Consider the following 18,086-nt stretch of genomic DNA (forward strand, 5'->3'; position numbering starts at 1 on the left):
TTCTTATTTACAATGACGGCCTACCCCTGCCAAACCCGGACGACGCTGGGCCAATTGTCCGCCGCGCTATGGGACTTCCCAATCACGGCCGGATGTGATACAGCCTGGATTCGAACCAGGGACTGTATGGACGCCGCTTGCACTGAGATGCAGTGCCTCAGAATGTTTGTGGTGAAGTCCAAAAGTTCCTTTTGAAAAGGGGCGGTCTCTAACCAAGTGCATAAGCTTTTATAATTTATTGTCACATTATGAATATGATCAGTTTTATTCATCAGCATTTTTTAAGTAAAGTCCAAAAGTTCCTTTTGAAAAGAGGCGGTCTCTAACCAAGTGCAAGTAACTGGTTCATCTCCGCGTTGGGACATTCAGCTATTGTGCGTGTTGGGGAGGGAACTCGAAAGTCTCAGCGTTGTTATACTTCAATGAAAGGACGCGGAAGTAAACAGTCATTAACGGATTTGTTTTTACGAAAATGACGTTTTCCTTTTGATGCGAACTTGCGAAATTTTGACTGAAATGATGATCTAGTTGGCAAAGCCCTGGCTGGCTGCGTAAATTTCCCGACCTCTTGTGACTGTCAACGCGTGGCTCTTTACATGAGATAAAGGTAAATATCATATTGCAATATACAGTTGACCCATTTGAAGAATGCTTGATTATTCTTACATACGTGATGCAACCATTAATGTAAATGTAATATATCCACTGTTATATGGCTAGCCAAATCATGTCACCAAAATTACCAAACTTCTTATAGTGTCATGCTGGCTTGAAGACACTGCATGCAGAGCAATCCATTCAACTCCAGCGACTGGTTTATAGTCATCAAAGTCTCTCCCTCTAATCGTATGAACAGCTGTTACAGTCATACTCACTCCACTTTTTCTGTAATGTAATTAATTATAATAATTAGTCAGCTTCCTCTCATCTGAATTGTGAATCATTGCTCTTTAGTGGTTAGAGAACTGCCTCTCTCTCAAGAGTGGTATCCCTATAATTTGTTGGAAATCTTTTAGATTCTGAATCTATGGCAACTAACCGGACAATTGAAAGAAGTGCCACATCGAGCACTTTAACTACCTGTTTGATACAAGCAATAACTGTCCCCAGTAACCAACAGTTGTCCACAGACATTGGTGAAAAGGATATGCAATATAGTTCTGGAGCACATAAGTAGGCTATGAGACAACTTGTCACCATATTATGCAATGCTATTATAAAAGTAGAACAACAAAGATATTATCTTTGACCTAACAGTTGAAACATTTGCCTTATTGCTAAATTATTTGAAAACGACCTTTACATATAGTCCCCCTGCCCATGCCATGGTGATGTGGAAGGTATTTTGAAATAGCTTTTTGTTTGAATGTTTTTTCCTCATTGGTTTGTGTGCTCAGTGCTCTACAAGGTCAAATAGCTTCTCCTCTGGGATGTGGTAATTTATGAGTAGTAGGAGATAAGTTCAACAATAGTTGTGATGAGGAAGTATGTTCATAATGTGTTTTCTTTTGATATGAAACTCAGTTAAAATAGAAAGCCACTGAAGAGGACAGGTGCACTATTGAGCAAGCTTTATAAGTTAATGTTTTTTTCAGGGTTGTTTTTTTTTGCTAAAATAAGGTCCTCGATTCAATCATAGTAGGCTAGCCATGTCAGTCTAATTGACATAGTGTGAGCTACTATGGTGTGTCACATAGATTACAAACAGTACAGTATCACTGGCTCTTTCAATGCTTTACATGGTGGTAAATTGTTGTTTACTAAAATATATAGAACTTGTTGAATTTGGATTTCCCATAATTGAGAATGGATGGATATTTATACATGTATATACAGTATTGTCTAGTGCTGTTCTCCTCAGTGCTGGGTAGTTGGATGTCATAGTTACTCTCAAAAACACATTCTGCACATTCCTCACTAATCTCTGATTTGTGAAGTGTAGAGAAATGTTTTGTGCCTTCACATAGTTAGGCTTTGCATAATGTAAATCCTTAATTATAAAACTTACCATTTCTAACATTTCCAACAAAGTAAATGATGCACGCTACTCCGTAATAGATCTTACCACTTCGACAATGTCCGATATTTAATAAAGATATCTGTTTAAGACATCATAATCCTATTTCTTTGACTAATGGTGGAATGTTTGGCACCACAAGACTATATAACAACCGACTGGGCTGTTGAAGAGGCACAAAAGTGCTAAGAAAAAAACAGTTGGGAGCTGAAAAAATCCAGCTAAAATGAATGTGGGCAGTGAGAGTTGAAACCACTGCAAATATCCCCTTCACCCAGGTCACCGTAACCAGGGGAGCTCTAGGGACGTTGGCACATTGCCAACATGCCCCTGGCCCACCTCACTGGTGACATGTTACTAGAGTAGATCCCCTCTGCTCTGCACTGTCTCTTCCCAGGGGCCTCGGCTACTGTTTTGTTACTGTTTTACATGTTTGAGACTTCCATCCTCTAGAGCAGTGGTTCCCAAACGTTTTATAGTCCCGTACCCCTTCAAACATTCAACCTCCAGCTGCGTACCCCCTCTAGCACCAGGGTCAGTGCACTCTACAATGTTGTTTTTTGCCATAATTGTAAGCCTGCCACACACACACTATACGATACATTTATTAAACATAAGAATGAGTGTGAGTTTTTGTCACAACCCGGCTTGTGGGAAGTGACAAAGAGCTCTTATAGGACCAGGGCACAAATAATAATATAATAATAATCAATAATTCTGTTCTTTATTTAACCATCTTACATATAAAACCTTATTTGTTCATTGAAAATTGTGAATAACTCACCACAGGTTAACGAGAAGGGTGTGCTTGAAAGGATGCACATAACTGTAATGATGGGTTGTATTGGAGAGAGTCTCAGTCTTAAATAATTTTCCACACACAGTCTGTGCCTGTTTTCATGCTATTGAGGGCTGAGAATCCACTCTCACATAGGTACATGGTTGCAAAAGGCATCAGTCTCTTAACAGCGTGATTTGCCAAGGCAGGATACTCTGAGTGCAGCCCAATCCAGAAATCTGGCAGTGGCTTCTGATTAAATAACATTTTCACAGAACCGCTTGTTGCAATTTCGATGAGGCTCTCTTGAATAGAATCGGTAAGTGGACTGGAGGCAGGGCATAAAAGGGATAAAAAATCCAGTTGTTTGTCTCATCCAGTACCTGCATAATTGCGCACCCAATTCACTCAGGTTCTTCGCTATATCACATTTGACATTGTCCGTAAACTTGAGTTCATTTGCACACAAAAAAATCATATAATGATGGAAAGACCTGTGTTGTCCTTGTTAATGCAGACAGAGAAGAGCTCCAACTTCTTAATCATAGCCTCAATTTTATCCCGCGCATTGAATATAGTTGCAAAGTCCCTGTAATCCTAGATTCAGATCATTCAGGTGAGAAAAAACATCACCTAGATAGACCAGTCATGTGAGAAACTCGTCATCATGCAAGCTGTCAGACAAGTGAAAACTTTAAGCTCGTTTCTCAATTTAAAAAACGTGTCAATACTTTGCCCCTTGATTACCAGCGCACTTCTGTATATTGTAAAAGCGTTACATGGTCGCTGCCCATATCATTGCATAGTGCAGAAAATACACAAGAGTTCAGGGGCCTTGCTTTAACAAAGTTAATCCTTTTCACTGTAGTGTCCAAAATGTCTTTCAAGCTGTCAGGCATTCCCTTGGTAGCAAGAGCCTCTTGGTGGATGCTGCAGTGTACCCAAGTGGCATCGGGAGCAACTGCTTGCATGCGCGTTACCACTCCTCTATGTCTCCCTGTCATGGCTTTTGAGCCATCAGTACAGATAGCAACATGAGCAGCAGCTACGTTTGGCTACATATGGACCATTAGTGGAATTCCTGCGAGAGAGTAACAGTTAATGTGATTGGATGTTAATTATTTGACTAGGCTTCCCGTATTTGACATTGTGTTGTTATTTCGCTGAACACTAGATGGTTTCATTTGATTTTTGGCAGTGAAACGAGGCTATCAGGCGATTTAAAAAACCTCACCCAAATGTATAGCCCCATTGGAAAATATAAATGGACTGTTTGAAAATGTGAAGAAAAACTAATATTATTATTTTTTTTAAAGTGTGAATCACATTTTTATTTGGCGTACCCCCGACGGCATTGTGCATGCACTCAACTCTTACCCTGTGAGGTCCGTAGCCTGCTGGTTTTCTGTTCTACCTGATAATTAATTGCACACACCTGGTGTCCCAGGTCTAAATCAGTCCATAATTAGAGGGGAAGTGAACAAACGCAGTGGAACAGGCTTTGAGGTCCAGAGTTGAGTTTGAGGACTTTAGAGTGACAACAACGAGGTTGTGTGTGTGTGTGTGTGTGTGTGTGTGTGTGTGTGTGTGTGTTCACGGCTGTCTAATAGCAGAATTGTCCTGACAGCAGAATGATTAAGTAGTTTGTGGGTTTTATTTGGCCAGTGTTTTTTTACAAAGATTTTATCAGTAGTTTATGCTCATTGGGGTAAGGGGTTTAGTGGTGGTCAGCGTAGTGTCTTACCTTACTATATCTCTCTCGTCAGTGTCGTGTCTTACCTTACTATATCTCTCGTCAGTGTCATGTCTTAGCTTACTATATCTCTCTTGTCAGTGTCGTGTCTTACCTTACTATATCTCTCTCGTCAGTATAGTGTCTTACCTTACTATATCTCTCTTGTCAGTGTAGTGTCTTACCTTACTATATCTCTCGTCAGTGTAGTGTCTTACCTTACTATATCTCTCGTCAGTGTCGTGTCTTATCTTACTATAGCTCTCTCGTCAGTGTCGTGTCTTACCTTACTATATCTCTCGTCAGTGTCGTGTCTTAGCTTACTATATCTCTCTTGTCAGTGTCGTGTCTTACCTTACTATATCTCTCTCGTCAGTGTCGTGTCTTACCTTACTATATCTCTCGTCAGTGTAGTGTCTTACCTTACTATATCTCTCTCGTCAGTGTCGTGTCTTACCTTACTATATCTCTCTCGTCAGTGTCGTGTCTTACCTTACTATATCTCTCTCGTCAGTGTAGTGTCTTACCTTACTATATCTCTCTTGTCAGTGTAGTGTCTTACCTTACTATATCTCTCTTGTCAGTGTAGTGTCTTACCTTACTATATCTCTCGTCAGTGTAGTGTCTTACCTTACTATATCTCTCTCGTCAGTGTCGTGTCTTACCTTACTATATCTCTCTCGTCAGTGTAGTGTCTTACCTTACTATATCTCTCTCGTCAGTGTAGTGTCTTACCTTACTATATCTCTCTCGTCAGTGTAGTGTCTTACCTTACTATATCTCTCTCGTCAGTGTAGTGTCTTATCTTACTATATCTGTCTCGTCAGTGCAGTTGACAGTATTTTGAGATTTGTTGGATGTATGCAGTTTATGTACATGCTTTTTCAGCAAGCTGCTGGGATACATTTGATCTAAAATCAAAAGTAAGAGTTATATTGATAATGTTTATGAGGGCTAATCTGCAATGGAATCAGGAGGTTCACTTCATTAGTTCCATTCATTAGTAAAACATTAGAGCCATTCGGTGAGGCAAGTGATTTAAAACTAAAGTGCCTGTTTGGCTGCACGCATGTTTTACTGTGTTTACGGTACATGGTTTTATGGAGCGAAGGAGTTAGATAACACAGATTGAGTGCACTTCTGTGTACACACATGGTTCAACTGAAGTGGGAATCATTTAGATTAAACAATTTGTTGAATTTATGTCAATGGAATGTGTGGTGATATCCCTTGACCTTCTCCTTGCTCATCCACACCTCCAAGAAAAAAGACTATTGTTATCATATGTGGGCTACTGAGTGGTACAGCAGTCTGAGGCACTGCATCTCAGTGCAAGAGGTGTCACTATAGTACCTGGTTCGAATCCAGGCTGTATCACATCTGTCAGTGATTGGGAGTCCCATGGGGCGGCGCGCAATTGGCCCAGTGTCGTCCGGATTTGGCCGGAGTAGGCCATCATTGTAAATAGTAATTTGTTCTTAACTGACTTGCCTAGTTAAATAAAGGTTACATTTAAATAAAACAATTCTATTAAACTGATATGTGAGCTATTACTGTCAATAAGTGAATATGTTGTGTTGACTTTAGAGAGAGAGACAGGAGAGTTTCCTCCTCTGGTTTAATGAATAGTTCCTGTCTGGTAAAGAAAAAGGGAGAGAAAGAGATACATCTGGGTCTGACAAACACACATAGTTTGAAACGATTTTCTTAATGTAATTGAATTTAATCCTCAGTTGTCCTCATGTTGTTTATGCGGCCTTCCATCCGGCTTAGTAGAGCTCTGTGAATGATTCTCATTATCATCTATCTACCCTCACTCATATCCGCTCTGAATAAGACAGAGAGGGGGAACAGAAGGGGTCTTTTACTGCAGAGTAGGAGTTTTAATCAGGGTACAGGATTGGAGCCGTGGTGAGCAATAGAAGCTGATACTACAGCGCTGGTATTGGCTCCCTCTGGTGTCTGATGGCTGAATAGGTAGAGAGGTAGGGCTGGGATAGATTTCTGAAATTCTATGTAATCATGTGTATCTATGGTTCTGGGAATGGATAATGTATGTGATTTTGGAGCATGCACTGCAGACCCCCCTTCAACCACACACACATGGGAGAGCAGCAAATTGAACATCATAGATAATTACCATCATGAGATTTCAATCTCTAAAAATTACACCGTTTTTAAAAAACTTAATTGAAAGGGGAAATGGACAGCTCCTGATGTTGTTTGTCCTCCTCTGACTCGCTCTTCTGCCTGTTCCTCCATGCTCATGTCTGTTTATGTATCCCGTAGGTAAACATTAACACATGGTGAATGCTACGAACTACCGAAACAAGAATTGTTCTCTCCTCAGCTTCGTGACAGAAGGTAAGGGGAAGTGTCTGGCTCACACAACTTTTCTCTGTTTTGCTTCCATTTGTATTTTTTTTCTCCAGTTTCCCCATTTCTTTATTTCTCATTTTCCATATCTAAACTTCATAGCTAGGAATGGATACAGTTATACTTAGGCTTGTGTTCAGAAGGATACAACCGAACCAAAGGGTTTTGAAACTAAATCTGTGTTCTTATTGCACAACTCCTCTTATGTCATCTCCTCCATTACATTTTTTTTTTTTTTGCGTTTTATCCCACTGAATATATTTCCCCCATGCAATGGTTGTTACAGCCCCAGGTGCAGTATTCACAGATTACAGAATGTACAGCATAGTCTAGTCTAGTAACAATTGTATTTTGCAAACCACCACTGCACCACCTCAGCAGAATTACCCCACCAGAGTTAAATTACTGGCAATGTTGACCTAAAATACAAGTATACAGTAAGCTGTTTAAACAATGCAGTTATTTGTAGGTCTAATGCAGCCATTTTCATCTCAATATCAAATAATTTCTGATTATCAATGAAGTACCTTACTGGGATTTTTTTCAATTAAAATGGTTAAAAAAAAAATAAGTAAAGCTTCTTAGCTAGAAGTAAGCTAGGACTCTCTGTGAGTCGACTGACTGAGGAGGAGAACTGAAAACTATAGCTGTTATTGGCAAAGAGGTAGAGGGCTGTGGGTCTGACAGAGATCATTGAGGCGCGATTATAATTGTGCATGCTGCAGGTGGAAGCTGGCGATCAGACAGACAATTTTGGGGATGAGAATATTTATTTGAAAATGCTACAGACAGCTAAATCGGTCTTTCATACAGGACTAGTAAAACATTGTTTGTTACGTTTTTATAATTTTTTAGGGGGTGCTGCAGCACTCTCAGCACCCATACTTCCTGTGGCTCTGATCAGGTGTGTGTGTAGTCTCAATTAAAATAGTAAGCTATAGACTAGTTATCTTTCCAATGAAATGAACTTGATGATATGATATGATTAGGCTGTAGTTTACATTGCCTAGAAATACATATTGATCACCTTTTATTTTTATCTCTGTCCGAAAATGGTCCCACTCCTAAAAGGTACGCTATAAAACGTTTCTCAAGAGAATGTGAATGTGTCTGCTCTCTTCAAACTATGTCTAGCCTATTGGCTGATATAGCCCAGTAACACCGATAGCCTAATATAATGGGCCACGTGAGAATCTCTGGTAATTTAACTTATTTCTTAGGTTCTTTTTTGCTCATTTTGATATTGCCTATATAGGGCACACAATCGCTAGGACCATGGCTGGCAAGTGAGCTGCGTCACATACTCCTGAAGTAACATTGCGGAACTGCGGTTGGGTTCGGGACACGTTCTGGCAGTAGCGGGTGGGAGTCGGACAGAGAGCCAGGGAGAGGGGGCGGGTGCGGTATCAAAAGCTTCGGATGCGGCCGGAATGAAGAAATCATTCCCGCACAGAGTGTGGAACTCTCTTTCATATTGGTCTATTAACTCATTTACTGCCAAAACTCCATCCCACCAAAACAGAATATTTCTTTTTAAACAGCTCTTACACTAAAATGGCATTATCATCATTTTCACAATTTCACATTATTCCAACGTCAGTGTCGAAATATATCTAAAACACAGGAAATAACATGTTTGACTGCACTGTATAGTTTGCTTACTTTGAAACTACCAACCCACAACTCTCCCTGACTCATCTCATTCCATAGACCGACTGCAGTCCTTTTGCATCCCTATTCCAACTCTTTGACCCTTCCACCGCTCGCCATGGAAGCCAGAGGAAAGTACGAGTTTAATGCTACGGCTGAGGATGAGCTGAGCTTCCGAAAGGGAGACATCCTGAAAGTGAGTATGACCTGAGAATGGGAGGAGACACATTACAATTCAGAATAGCGTGCCATAGTAAGACTAAAGAATGGCAGTAATACAACTGAGTGTGGGACTTGGCTTTAAAGACACATTCCACTAATCTAATTCCTAAATTCTACACACAAAGTTCTACTGTTGTATTCTGCTGTAATATTAAACCTAAACAGTGAGCTCTGTTGTTTTTGTATATCTCTGTTCCCTATTCAGATTCTAGGGAGTCAAGATGAGTGGTTTAAGGCAGAGCTGCATGGACAGGAAGGCTTTGTGCCCCAAAACTACATTGAGAGACAAACCCCAAGGTGAAATAAAGTTAAGGTTTAGTCATTCTCATCCATAAAATGTATTTGAACACACACATACAACATGAGTTTGTATGCTTACAGTAAGAAAAGTATAGCCACATCTGTATACTGTATCTCTCTCTGTCCAGCTGGTTCAAGGAGACGGCAAGCCGCAGCTCTGCTGAGGAGCTCCTGATGTCTAGGGAGGTGGGGGGATTCCTGATCCGTGGCAGTCAGAGCTCCCCTGGAGAATTCTCCATCTCTGTCAGGTGGGTGAGTGTAGGCTCAGGCCAGGATATTACAGGTAGCTAGCTCACTGATTACAAAACAGTACCTAGGGGGGTTAGAGTTTGCACCGCATGTACTCTGTAAAATGTGGTAACATGTTAACCTGCAAAACTCATCTGTGAACATTTTCAAAATCTCCCTCCATTTCTCATGAAATGTCTATGAGCCAGGGGAAGAATTCAGTTTCTGTAGGCTATACTTGATATTACTGGTACAGCTTTTCCTTGCAATATCTAACATAAGCCAGCAGGGGACAATGAAAGTACTGCACCAGAGAAACAGTTGACTTTGGATTTATGGAATAGGACAGGACACAACTAAATTGTTTGAATCATAACTCATCACATCCTATCATTGTTTATTTATTTTTTATTTAACCTTTATTTAACCAGGATAAGCCCATTGAGACCCAGATTTTCTTTTTCAAGGGGGACTTGGCCAAGAAGGCAGCAACATTCAATACATTACAGAATTAAAACATACAGCAACATGATCTAGCCTAAACAAGTCTCCCATCAATATTTTAAATTCATTCAGTGGCACTACCTATCTAGATGAAACATGGATTGTAGACTATTCCATGCGTCTAGTACACAAAAAGAGAAGGCAGTCTTGCCTAATACTGTGAATGTCCTGGGGACTTTAAGTAGCAACCACCTAGCAGACTGGGTATGGTAACTGCAGGTGGTGAAGGAGACCAGACTACAGAGGTAAAGAGGGAGTTTACCCAAAAGGGCTTTGTAGATGAACACATACAAATGTATCTTTCTGCGCATATAAAGTGAGGTCCAACCTACCAATGGTGGATGAGTGACTTGGCATTTGTAATAAAGTGCAAGGATGAATGATAAACAGAGTCCAGTCTCTGTAAGATGGAGGAGGTTACATGCATATACAACAAGTCACCATAATCAATGACAGAGAGAAAAGTGGCTTCTTTCTAGCCATAAGCGGGAAGCAAGCCTTATTACGAAAATAAAAACCCAATTTCAATTTAAGCATTGTCACAAGATTATCCACATGAACTTTAAAGGATAACTTGTCATCCAACCGAATACCTAGGTGTTTGTAGGATGACACTTTTTCAATGGATAAGCCACCAGATGTGACAATGCTAACGTTCTCTGGCAGAGTTCTAGCTCTGGTAAAGGTGATGAATTTCGTTTTTTGTACAGTCAAGACCAGTTTGAGACCATAACGGGAGGCCTGCAGTGACTGAAAAGCAGTCTGGAGCTCTTCAACAGCCTGAACCAGAGAAGGAGCACATGAATATATGACTGTATTATCTGCATATAGATGTACCTTTGCTGGTAGCATGCCATTTCCAAAATCATTAATAAAAATTGAGAACAGCACAGGAGCTAAAATGGAACCCTGGGGCACACCTCTATTAATCTCAAGAAAACTAGATTTGTGATTGTCAGTATATACATATTGTGTTCTGTCAGAAAGATAGTTCCTAAACCAATTTACTGCCCATTCACTAAGACCAATGTTTCTGAGTCTAGCTAGCAACAATTCATGGTCAACTGAATCAAAGGCCTTTGCTAAATCCACAAACAGAGCAGCACAATGTTGCTTTTTATCAACTGCATTAATGATGTCATTTGCCACTGCCATAGCTGCAGTTGTGTTGCTGTACCCCGATCTAAAGCCAGACTGAACCCCGCTCAGTATGTTTTTTTCAATTAAGAAGTTTTTTAATTGTGAGTTATATAGGGATTCATAGACTTTGGCCAGGTTAGTGAGTTTAGAGATAGGACCATAGTTTTTAGCATCTGAGGGATCTCCTGTTACGATCAATTAGGAGTGGTGGTGGGTGGAATCAGGCGCAGAGAGCAAGGTTCAGTCTTTCCTTCAAATTTATTCCCCAGTGCAACAAAACAGTCACGCCAACACACAGGGCGTATAATAGGTTGCCGGTCCAAACAACAGGACAAAATAGTCCGGAGAATAAATGTACAATTAACTCACACCATCTAACACTGAGTAACACAAACAAGCCCGCACAAATACCCAGCAGGCCTAGTGCCCTTAAATACCATACAAACAAACCTAATACAAAACAGGTGTACCCAATTACCCAATAACCAAAAACAAACGGAAAGGAAATCGATGGCAGCTAATAGGCCGGCGACGACGACCGCCGAGCACCGCCCGAACAGGAAGAGGCACCGTCTTCGGCAAGGTTCGTGACATCTCCACCCTTTAGCAGCGGGAGGACATAAGCTGATTTCCAAATGCCAGGTATGGAATTGGTCAAGAGACTCAAGTTGAAAACCAGCTGCTATCTTTAAGAGGTAGGGGTCCAAGTTGTCTGGACCTGCAGACTTTTTAGTGTCTATAGCCTTTAGTGCTTTATAGACCTCAGTATAAGAAACAGGCTCAAAGATCAAATGGTTCACATCAAATCAAATCAAATGTATTTATATAGCCCTTCTTACATCAGCTGATATCTCAAAGTGCTGTACAGAAGCCCAGCCTAAAACCCCAAACAGCAAGCAATGCTGGTGCAGGTGTAGAAGCACGGTGGCTAGGAAAAACTCCTTGGAAAGGCCAAAACCTAGGAAGAAACCTAGAGACGAACCAGGCTATGAGGGGTGGCCAGTCCTCTTCTGGCTGTGCCGGGTGGAGATTATAACAGAACATGGCCAAGATGTTCAAATGTTCATAAATGACCAGCATGGTCAAATAATAATAATCACAGGCAGAACAGTTGAAACTGGAGCAGCAGCACGGCCAGGTGGACTGGGGACAGCAAGGAGTCATCATGCCAGGTAGTCCTGAGGCATGGTCCTAGGGCTCAGGTCCTCCGAGAGAGAGAAAGAAAGAGAGAATTAGAGAGAGCATACTTAAATTCACACAGGACACCGGATAAGATAGAAGTACTCCAGATATAACAGACTGACCCTAGCCCCCCAACACATAAACTACTGCAGCATAAATACTGGAGGCTGAGACAGGAGGGGTCAGGAGACACTGTGGCCCCATCCAATGATACCCCAAACAGGCAGGATATAACCCCACCCACTTTGCCAAAGTACAGCCCCCACACCACTAGAGGGATATCTTCAACCACCAACTTACCATCCCGAGACAAGGCCGAGTATAGCCCACAAAGATCTCCGCCACGGCACAACCCAAGGGAGGGCACCAACCCAGACAGGAAGATCACGTCATGAGGGCCTATATCATAGTTGACTGTAGCAGAGCTTACATTAGAGACCTGGGGCCCACCATTATCAGAAACTGAACCAGCAGATATGAAGTGCTTGTTAAAAAAACCTACAATATGGGCTTTATGCTTCACTTCATTAGAATCCATCATTAAATGATCAGGAAGGCCAGAGGATACATTAGAACCTGACACTGATTTGATTAGCTTCCAGAACTTGGTAGGGTTGTTTAGGTTCTCTGTGACTGCATTTAAATAGTAATCTGATTTGGACTTCCTGATCAACCCTGTGTATTTGTTTCTTAGCGCTCTGAAGGAGGCCCAGTCAACAGGAGCATTTGTATGTCTAGCTTGAGCCCAAGAGCAATTTCTCTTTCTAATTAATTCTGCCAAGTTATCTGAAAACCAAGGATTGTCCATTCCACTTATTCTAAATGTCTTTACAGCGGCATGCTTATCACAAATCAACACAAATGTCATATACAAATAGTCCCCAGCAGTGTCAACCAGGGTTGGGGTCAATTCCATTTCAATTCCAATGAATTTAGACACTAAACCAAATTCAAATTCCAAATCTTCCTCATTGAAAATAATTGGAATTGGAATGTCAGTGTACCTCCTGAATTGACTGGATTGAATTGGAATTGACCCTAAACCTGCATTGTACTGTATGTGACTAAGAGGCCAGATGTTGTGTTGTGACATGCCTCACTGATATATAAAACCTTTCCCCTCAGACATGAGTTTGACGTGCAGCATTTCAAAGTGATGAAGGACAGCAAAGGCCACTACTTCCTGTGGTCAGAGAAGTTCACTTCCCTCAACAAGCTGGTGGACTTCTACAAGAACACCTCCATCTCCAAGCAACGGGGCATCTACCTTAGAGACGGTAGCCGGGATGACCAGAGCCCATCCGTACCCCAACCGGTATTTCAGCCATATATTAACTCAGTTCAATCAACTCTTTAGTGAAGCCTTCCTTCCCTTTCTTGACATCCCACTCTTCTGTATCTTCTGTATTCTCAAGCACACATACAGGAACTGAAATCAGTGAGCTATTGCACCAGAATGGTCAATTAACCAATGGTATTGGTCTATTAACCAATGTACTGCATGGTGATGTCACCATGGAAAACCAAACCTCTACACAGAAGGTCCTGTGTAGATTGTACTTTCAACCAGCAACTATCAGGAAATAACACTGATCAAATGTTTTTTGTTAGTTTCATCAGCTGTTGTACAATAGGATATAAAAACTACATTTTGACTGCACTGGGCCTTTATTAACCCTTTCCTGTCCACATCCTTCTGTTGTCAGTTGAAGAGGGGTAGTCTACCTGAGGAGAGGAGCTATGGGGCCCCTACTGCAGCCACGTCACACCGCAGGGCCTCAGACCTTCCTCACAGTCAGCAGGTAAACATCACTCACCCCAAAGTACAAACCTACACTACCTACAATGCAGTCTTTTGAATCATGTGTGTTTTTCAGAAGCTGCTATGTACCATGGTCATGTAAAACCATGTCATTGCTTTTATTTGATTGCATTGGGTTTGTAATGTTTTACTGTGATTCTGAGACGTAGGTTGGTTTAAAGGTTAGAGTCTGACCTGAGTTCAACCTCTCTCTTCTCTTCCCCCAGAGTAAGAGACCTGGGATGGAGGTGAGGGCTCACACCATAGGCACCCCTGGTAGAAACACCCCCCTAACCTCTCTCCCAGCCCCCCAAAGGACATCTGAAACCATACCTCATTCACAGGTACAGTAAGCCTACTGTAGTCAGTAAATAGGGGCAAATCCTTGATGTCCTCTGAAATTACTGGTTCCTATGGCCAACTATTATCTAACACGTGTGTGTGTGTGTGTGTGTGTGTGTGTGTGTGTGTGTGTGTGTGTGTGTGTGTGTGTGTGTGTGTGTGTGTGTGTGTGTGTGTGTACCAGAGGACAGTCATACAGGTGAAAGCAGTGTACGACTTCACAGCGGAGGAAGGGGACGAGCTTGGCTTCCATGCAGGTGATGTCATTGACATTTTGGATCACTCTGATCCATCGTGGTGGAAAGGAAGATTGCGGGGTAAAAGTGGTCTGTTCCCTGCCAACTATACCACACCATTATGAGGAAAGCTTAGAGAGAGAGTTGTTGCTCTTTGGGCTTCTCCAATCATATGGACTGTGATGATAAGAGTCGGGCAACTCACAGAAACTTCAGCAGCCCAAACTGTAGGACTAAAAAGAAATTGGTTCACAGTTGATTTCTGATAACATATGCTCACACATTTATTTTAATTTTAAAGCTGGTGCTCAGCATGATACAATTGACATACCTAAATGACATTGATTTATAAGCAGAGGCGGACTTACCATTAGGCAGAAGAGGCAATTGCCTCAGGCCTCACATCATCAAGGTGCCTTCTGAGCTGGCCATAATAATAAAATACTAGCAATCTTCTTTTTTTCCCCAATAATGTCTCTGCATGAGACCCCACAACTGGTTCATAATAATGGACTATTCCACCTTGACAGAGTTCCTGTGCATATGTCACGCGATATGATTGCAAATGTGACTTTCATTGTAATTAAGCTGTATCAATGAGGTGCTTTCACAGCGGGGCAGAGAAATGTGCAATTAATGCAACCAGTGAAAATAAAAAGAAAGAAAGAAGATTTAACAGAAAAATGTTGTAAGTTAATGCATTTCTTTAGTCAAAAGACAAGTGCTGCTTGTAATACTGGCATTGTCATCGAGGCAGAAGACATGTATGTGTAGACAATGTATCTGATGTAATCTGGCCAAACAGAGCATGGCATGTCATTCGCTTTTTGGCCAGACAGAATCAGATACATTGGAACCATATAGAAAGACAGGGCGTTGTTTGGCTCACTAGGATAATCGAATCATCTCCAGTGAGATAGTTTGTCACTTGCAAACTGAAGGAATGTTGTTTGGATGCTACTTTAAGAAGTGATCGTTTAACAATCAAATGAAAACATCATGGCCTGTTGTGTTCATTTTAATCACACAGGAGGCCTTTTGCCTTTTGGTAGGCCGTCATTGTAAATAAGAATTTGTTCTTAAACTGACTTGCCTAGTTAAATAAAGGTTACAGGTTAAACAAAAATGACACATTAAAAGGTCATTTCTTTTGACAGTTAAATGAGGTCTTTACTCTAAAACCCATAACAAAATGTTGTGCACCCAAATCACTAAGTCCGCCCCTGTTTGTAAGGGAACTTCCACAACCCAACTGCAGTGTCATATCCATTGGAGGTTGAAAACTGGGAGCTATGCTGCCACACATTTACTGTATGGAACTACACTTTTTGTATTGCTACCTTTTTGTATTGTTTGTAGTGCCTGCTTTTAATTGTAAGGTCGCCATAGCAAATTATGTCTTGTTAGTGAACTACCAAATTTACAATGTCAGTTTGGGTATGCTTGTCATCTGTCTAAATTAAAACAATGATGTATATAAACCCTGGCTTGCTGATGCTATGTATTGGCCAATGAGATGCTTTGAAGCCACCGGTCGGCCATATTGTCACTCCTCAAGCAGTCTTCCATAGGAATTTATGGAATACTTCAGTATTTAATTTAAATGTTTTTAGGACAAAATGACATGTATTTTTTGTTGTAGTTGAGAAAGTATTTTGAAAAAAATTACTCTAATGATCTGACACTGAGAACTACACTCCTGACCTGCAGTGTTGGGTAATAGTGAACTACATGTAATTCAAGTAATTTAACTACATTTTGGGGTAGCTCAGTGGTAGTTGAACTAAATTCAATCTAGGTAGTGTTTTCAGTAGTTATAAAAAAAATTGCAATGTAACGACTGGAAATACACACTACTTTTTATTTCAAATAAAGTAAAATATGAGTGACGTAGGCAATCGTTTCCATTCTTTTTCAGCATCAGACTTGCCTAATCCAATTACTTTAGCGTTACATTGCAAAAAAAAGGAATTAACTACTGAAAAAAAACCTAGATTTGAATTTAGTCTTGCAATTTGTAGTCTATGACATTTCAGATTTACATATGATAATTTTTCACAAACAAGTTTGGATGTAGTAAACTACGTTTCAAAGTAACTTTAGTTAAGTAAACTATATTTTCCTTAAGGGAAGCATTAGTGTAGCTTAACTTCTTCCAGAGTGAAGTAATTAGTGGCTTGGTAAACTAGCCTACAGTACCAGTCAAACGTTTGGACACACCTACTCATTCAAGGTTTTTCTTTATTTTGTACTACATTGTAGAATACTAGTGAAGACATAAAAACTATGAAATATCACATATGGAATCATGTAGTATCCAAAAAAAAGTTAAAAAAAAGTTTATTCAAAGTAAGTCTTTGCCTAGATGACAGCTTTGCACACTCTTGGCATTCTCTCAACCAGCTTCACCTGGAATGCTTTTCCAACAGTCTTAAAGGAGTTCCCACATATGCTGAGCACTTGTTGGCTGCTTTTCCTTCACTCTGAAACGTTCTTGACATTTTCCGGATTGACTGACCTTCATGTCATAGTAATGATGGACTGTCATTTCTCTTTGCTTATTTGAGCTGTTCATGCCATAATATGGACTTGGTCTTTTACCAAATAAGGCTATCTTCTGTATACCACCCCTACCTTGTCACAACACAACTGATTGGCTCAAACACATTGAGAAGGAAAGAAATTCCACAAATTAACTTTTTACAAGGCACACCTGTTAAGTGAAATGCATTCCCGGTGACTACCTCATGAAGCTGGTTGAGAGAATGCAAAGTGCGCAAACCTGTCATCAAGGCTACTTTGAAGAATCTCAAATCTCAAATATGTTTTTATTAATTTAACACTTTTTTGGTTACTACATGATTCCCTTTGTTATGTCATAGTTTTGATATCTTCATTATTATTCTACAATGTAGAAAATAGTAAAATAAATTAAAACCCTGCAATGAGTAAGTGTGTCCAAACTTTTGACTGGTACTGTATATTTTCAGAGTAGCTTCCCCAACACTGCTGACCTGTGACCAAATGTTTATTTTTATGTATGTCACAGAACCAGAGCATCCAAGAAAAGTATCAGGGTCTGATAAATACATTTGGAATTTAACTGTTTTGGTTTTTGCTTTGAGTCATTTCATTTTATTTGGCTAGACATTACAACATCATGTAGGCTAATGTATCTGTATTGAGTTCCATGTTAAACCTATAAGCCTATACATTACAGTATGAATGTGCTTTACGTGACACCACTCATTTATTGGTTGGCCTTTATGGAAATTCAAAATAATCATTCTCCATGCAATAATTACCCCAACAACACACAAAGATGGCGCCGTACTGTATGGTTGCCGTCTTTGCTATTTTGTGATTATTTTTCCTTGTTTTATAGTAAGCCTACTACTTATATTGATTACTGCAGTGTTGGGAATGAGTTTGCAAGAAAGCCATTTCACTGTTCTTGTGCACGTGACAATAAAACTTGACATTTGAACCTGATTATAACAGTTTAGAACTCCTCCCCCTACCTCTTGAACGTCACCTGTGTACGCGCCCAACACTACAGGTAAAGGTGTATGCAAAGG

At 40.5% G+C, this 18,086-nt stretch overlaps 1 protein-coding gene across 1 annotated transcript; it reads left to right on the forward strand.

Annotated features, from left to right (window-relative positions):
- Positions 1–261: 261 nt before the first annotated feature.
- Positions 262–18,000, forward strand: LOC109881079 (growth factor receptor-bound protein 2). Its single transcript, XM_031834713.1, has 9 exons — positions 262–607; positions 6,817–6,891; positions 8,614–8,749; positions 8,981–9,072; positions 9,204–9,323; positions 13,255–13,444; positions 13,836–13,931; positions 14,158–14,274; positions 14,457–18,000. Exons 3-9 carry the CDS (start codon positions 8,672–8,674, stop codon positions 14,631–14,633), a joined length of 870 nt encoding a protein of 289 aa, XP_031690573.1. The 5' UTR covers positions 262–607; positions 6,817–6,891; positions 8,614–8,671; the 3' UTR covers positions 14,634–18,000.
- Positions 18,001–18,086: the final 86 nt, after the last annotated feature.

This window comes from Oncorhynchus kisutch, linkage group LG10, assembly GCF_002021735.2.
Source record: "Oncorhynchus kisutch isolate 150728-3 linkage group LG10, Okis_V2, whole genome shotgun sequence".
Classification (NCBI taxonomy): Eukaryota; Metazoa; Chordata; class Actinopteri; order Salmoniformes; family Salmonidae; genus Oncorhynchus; species Oncorhynchus kisutch.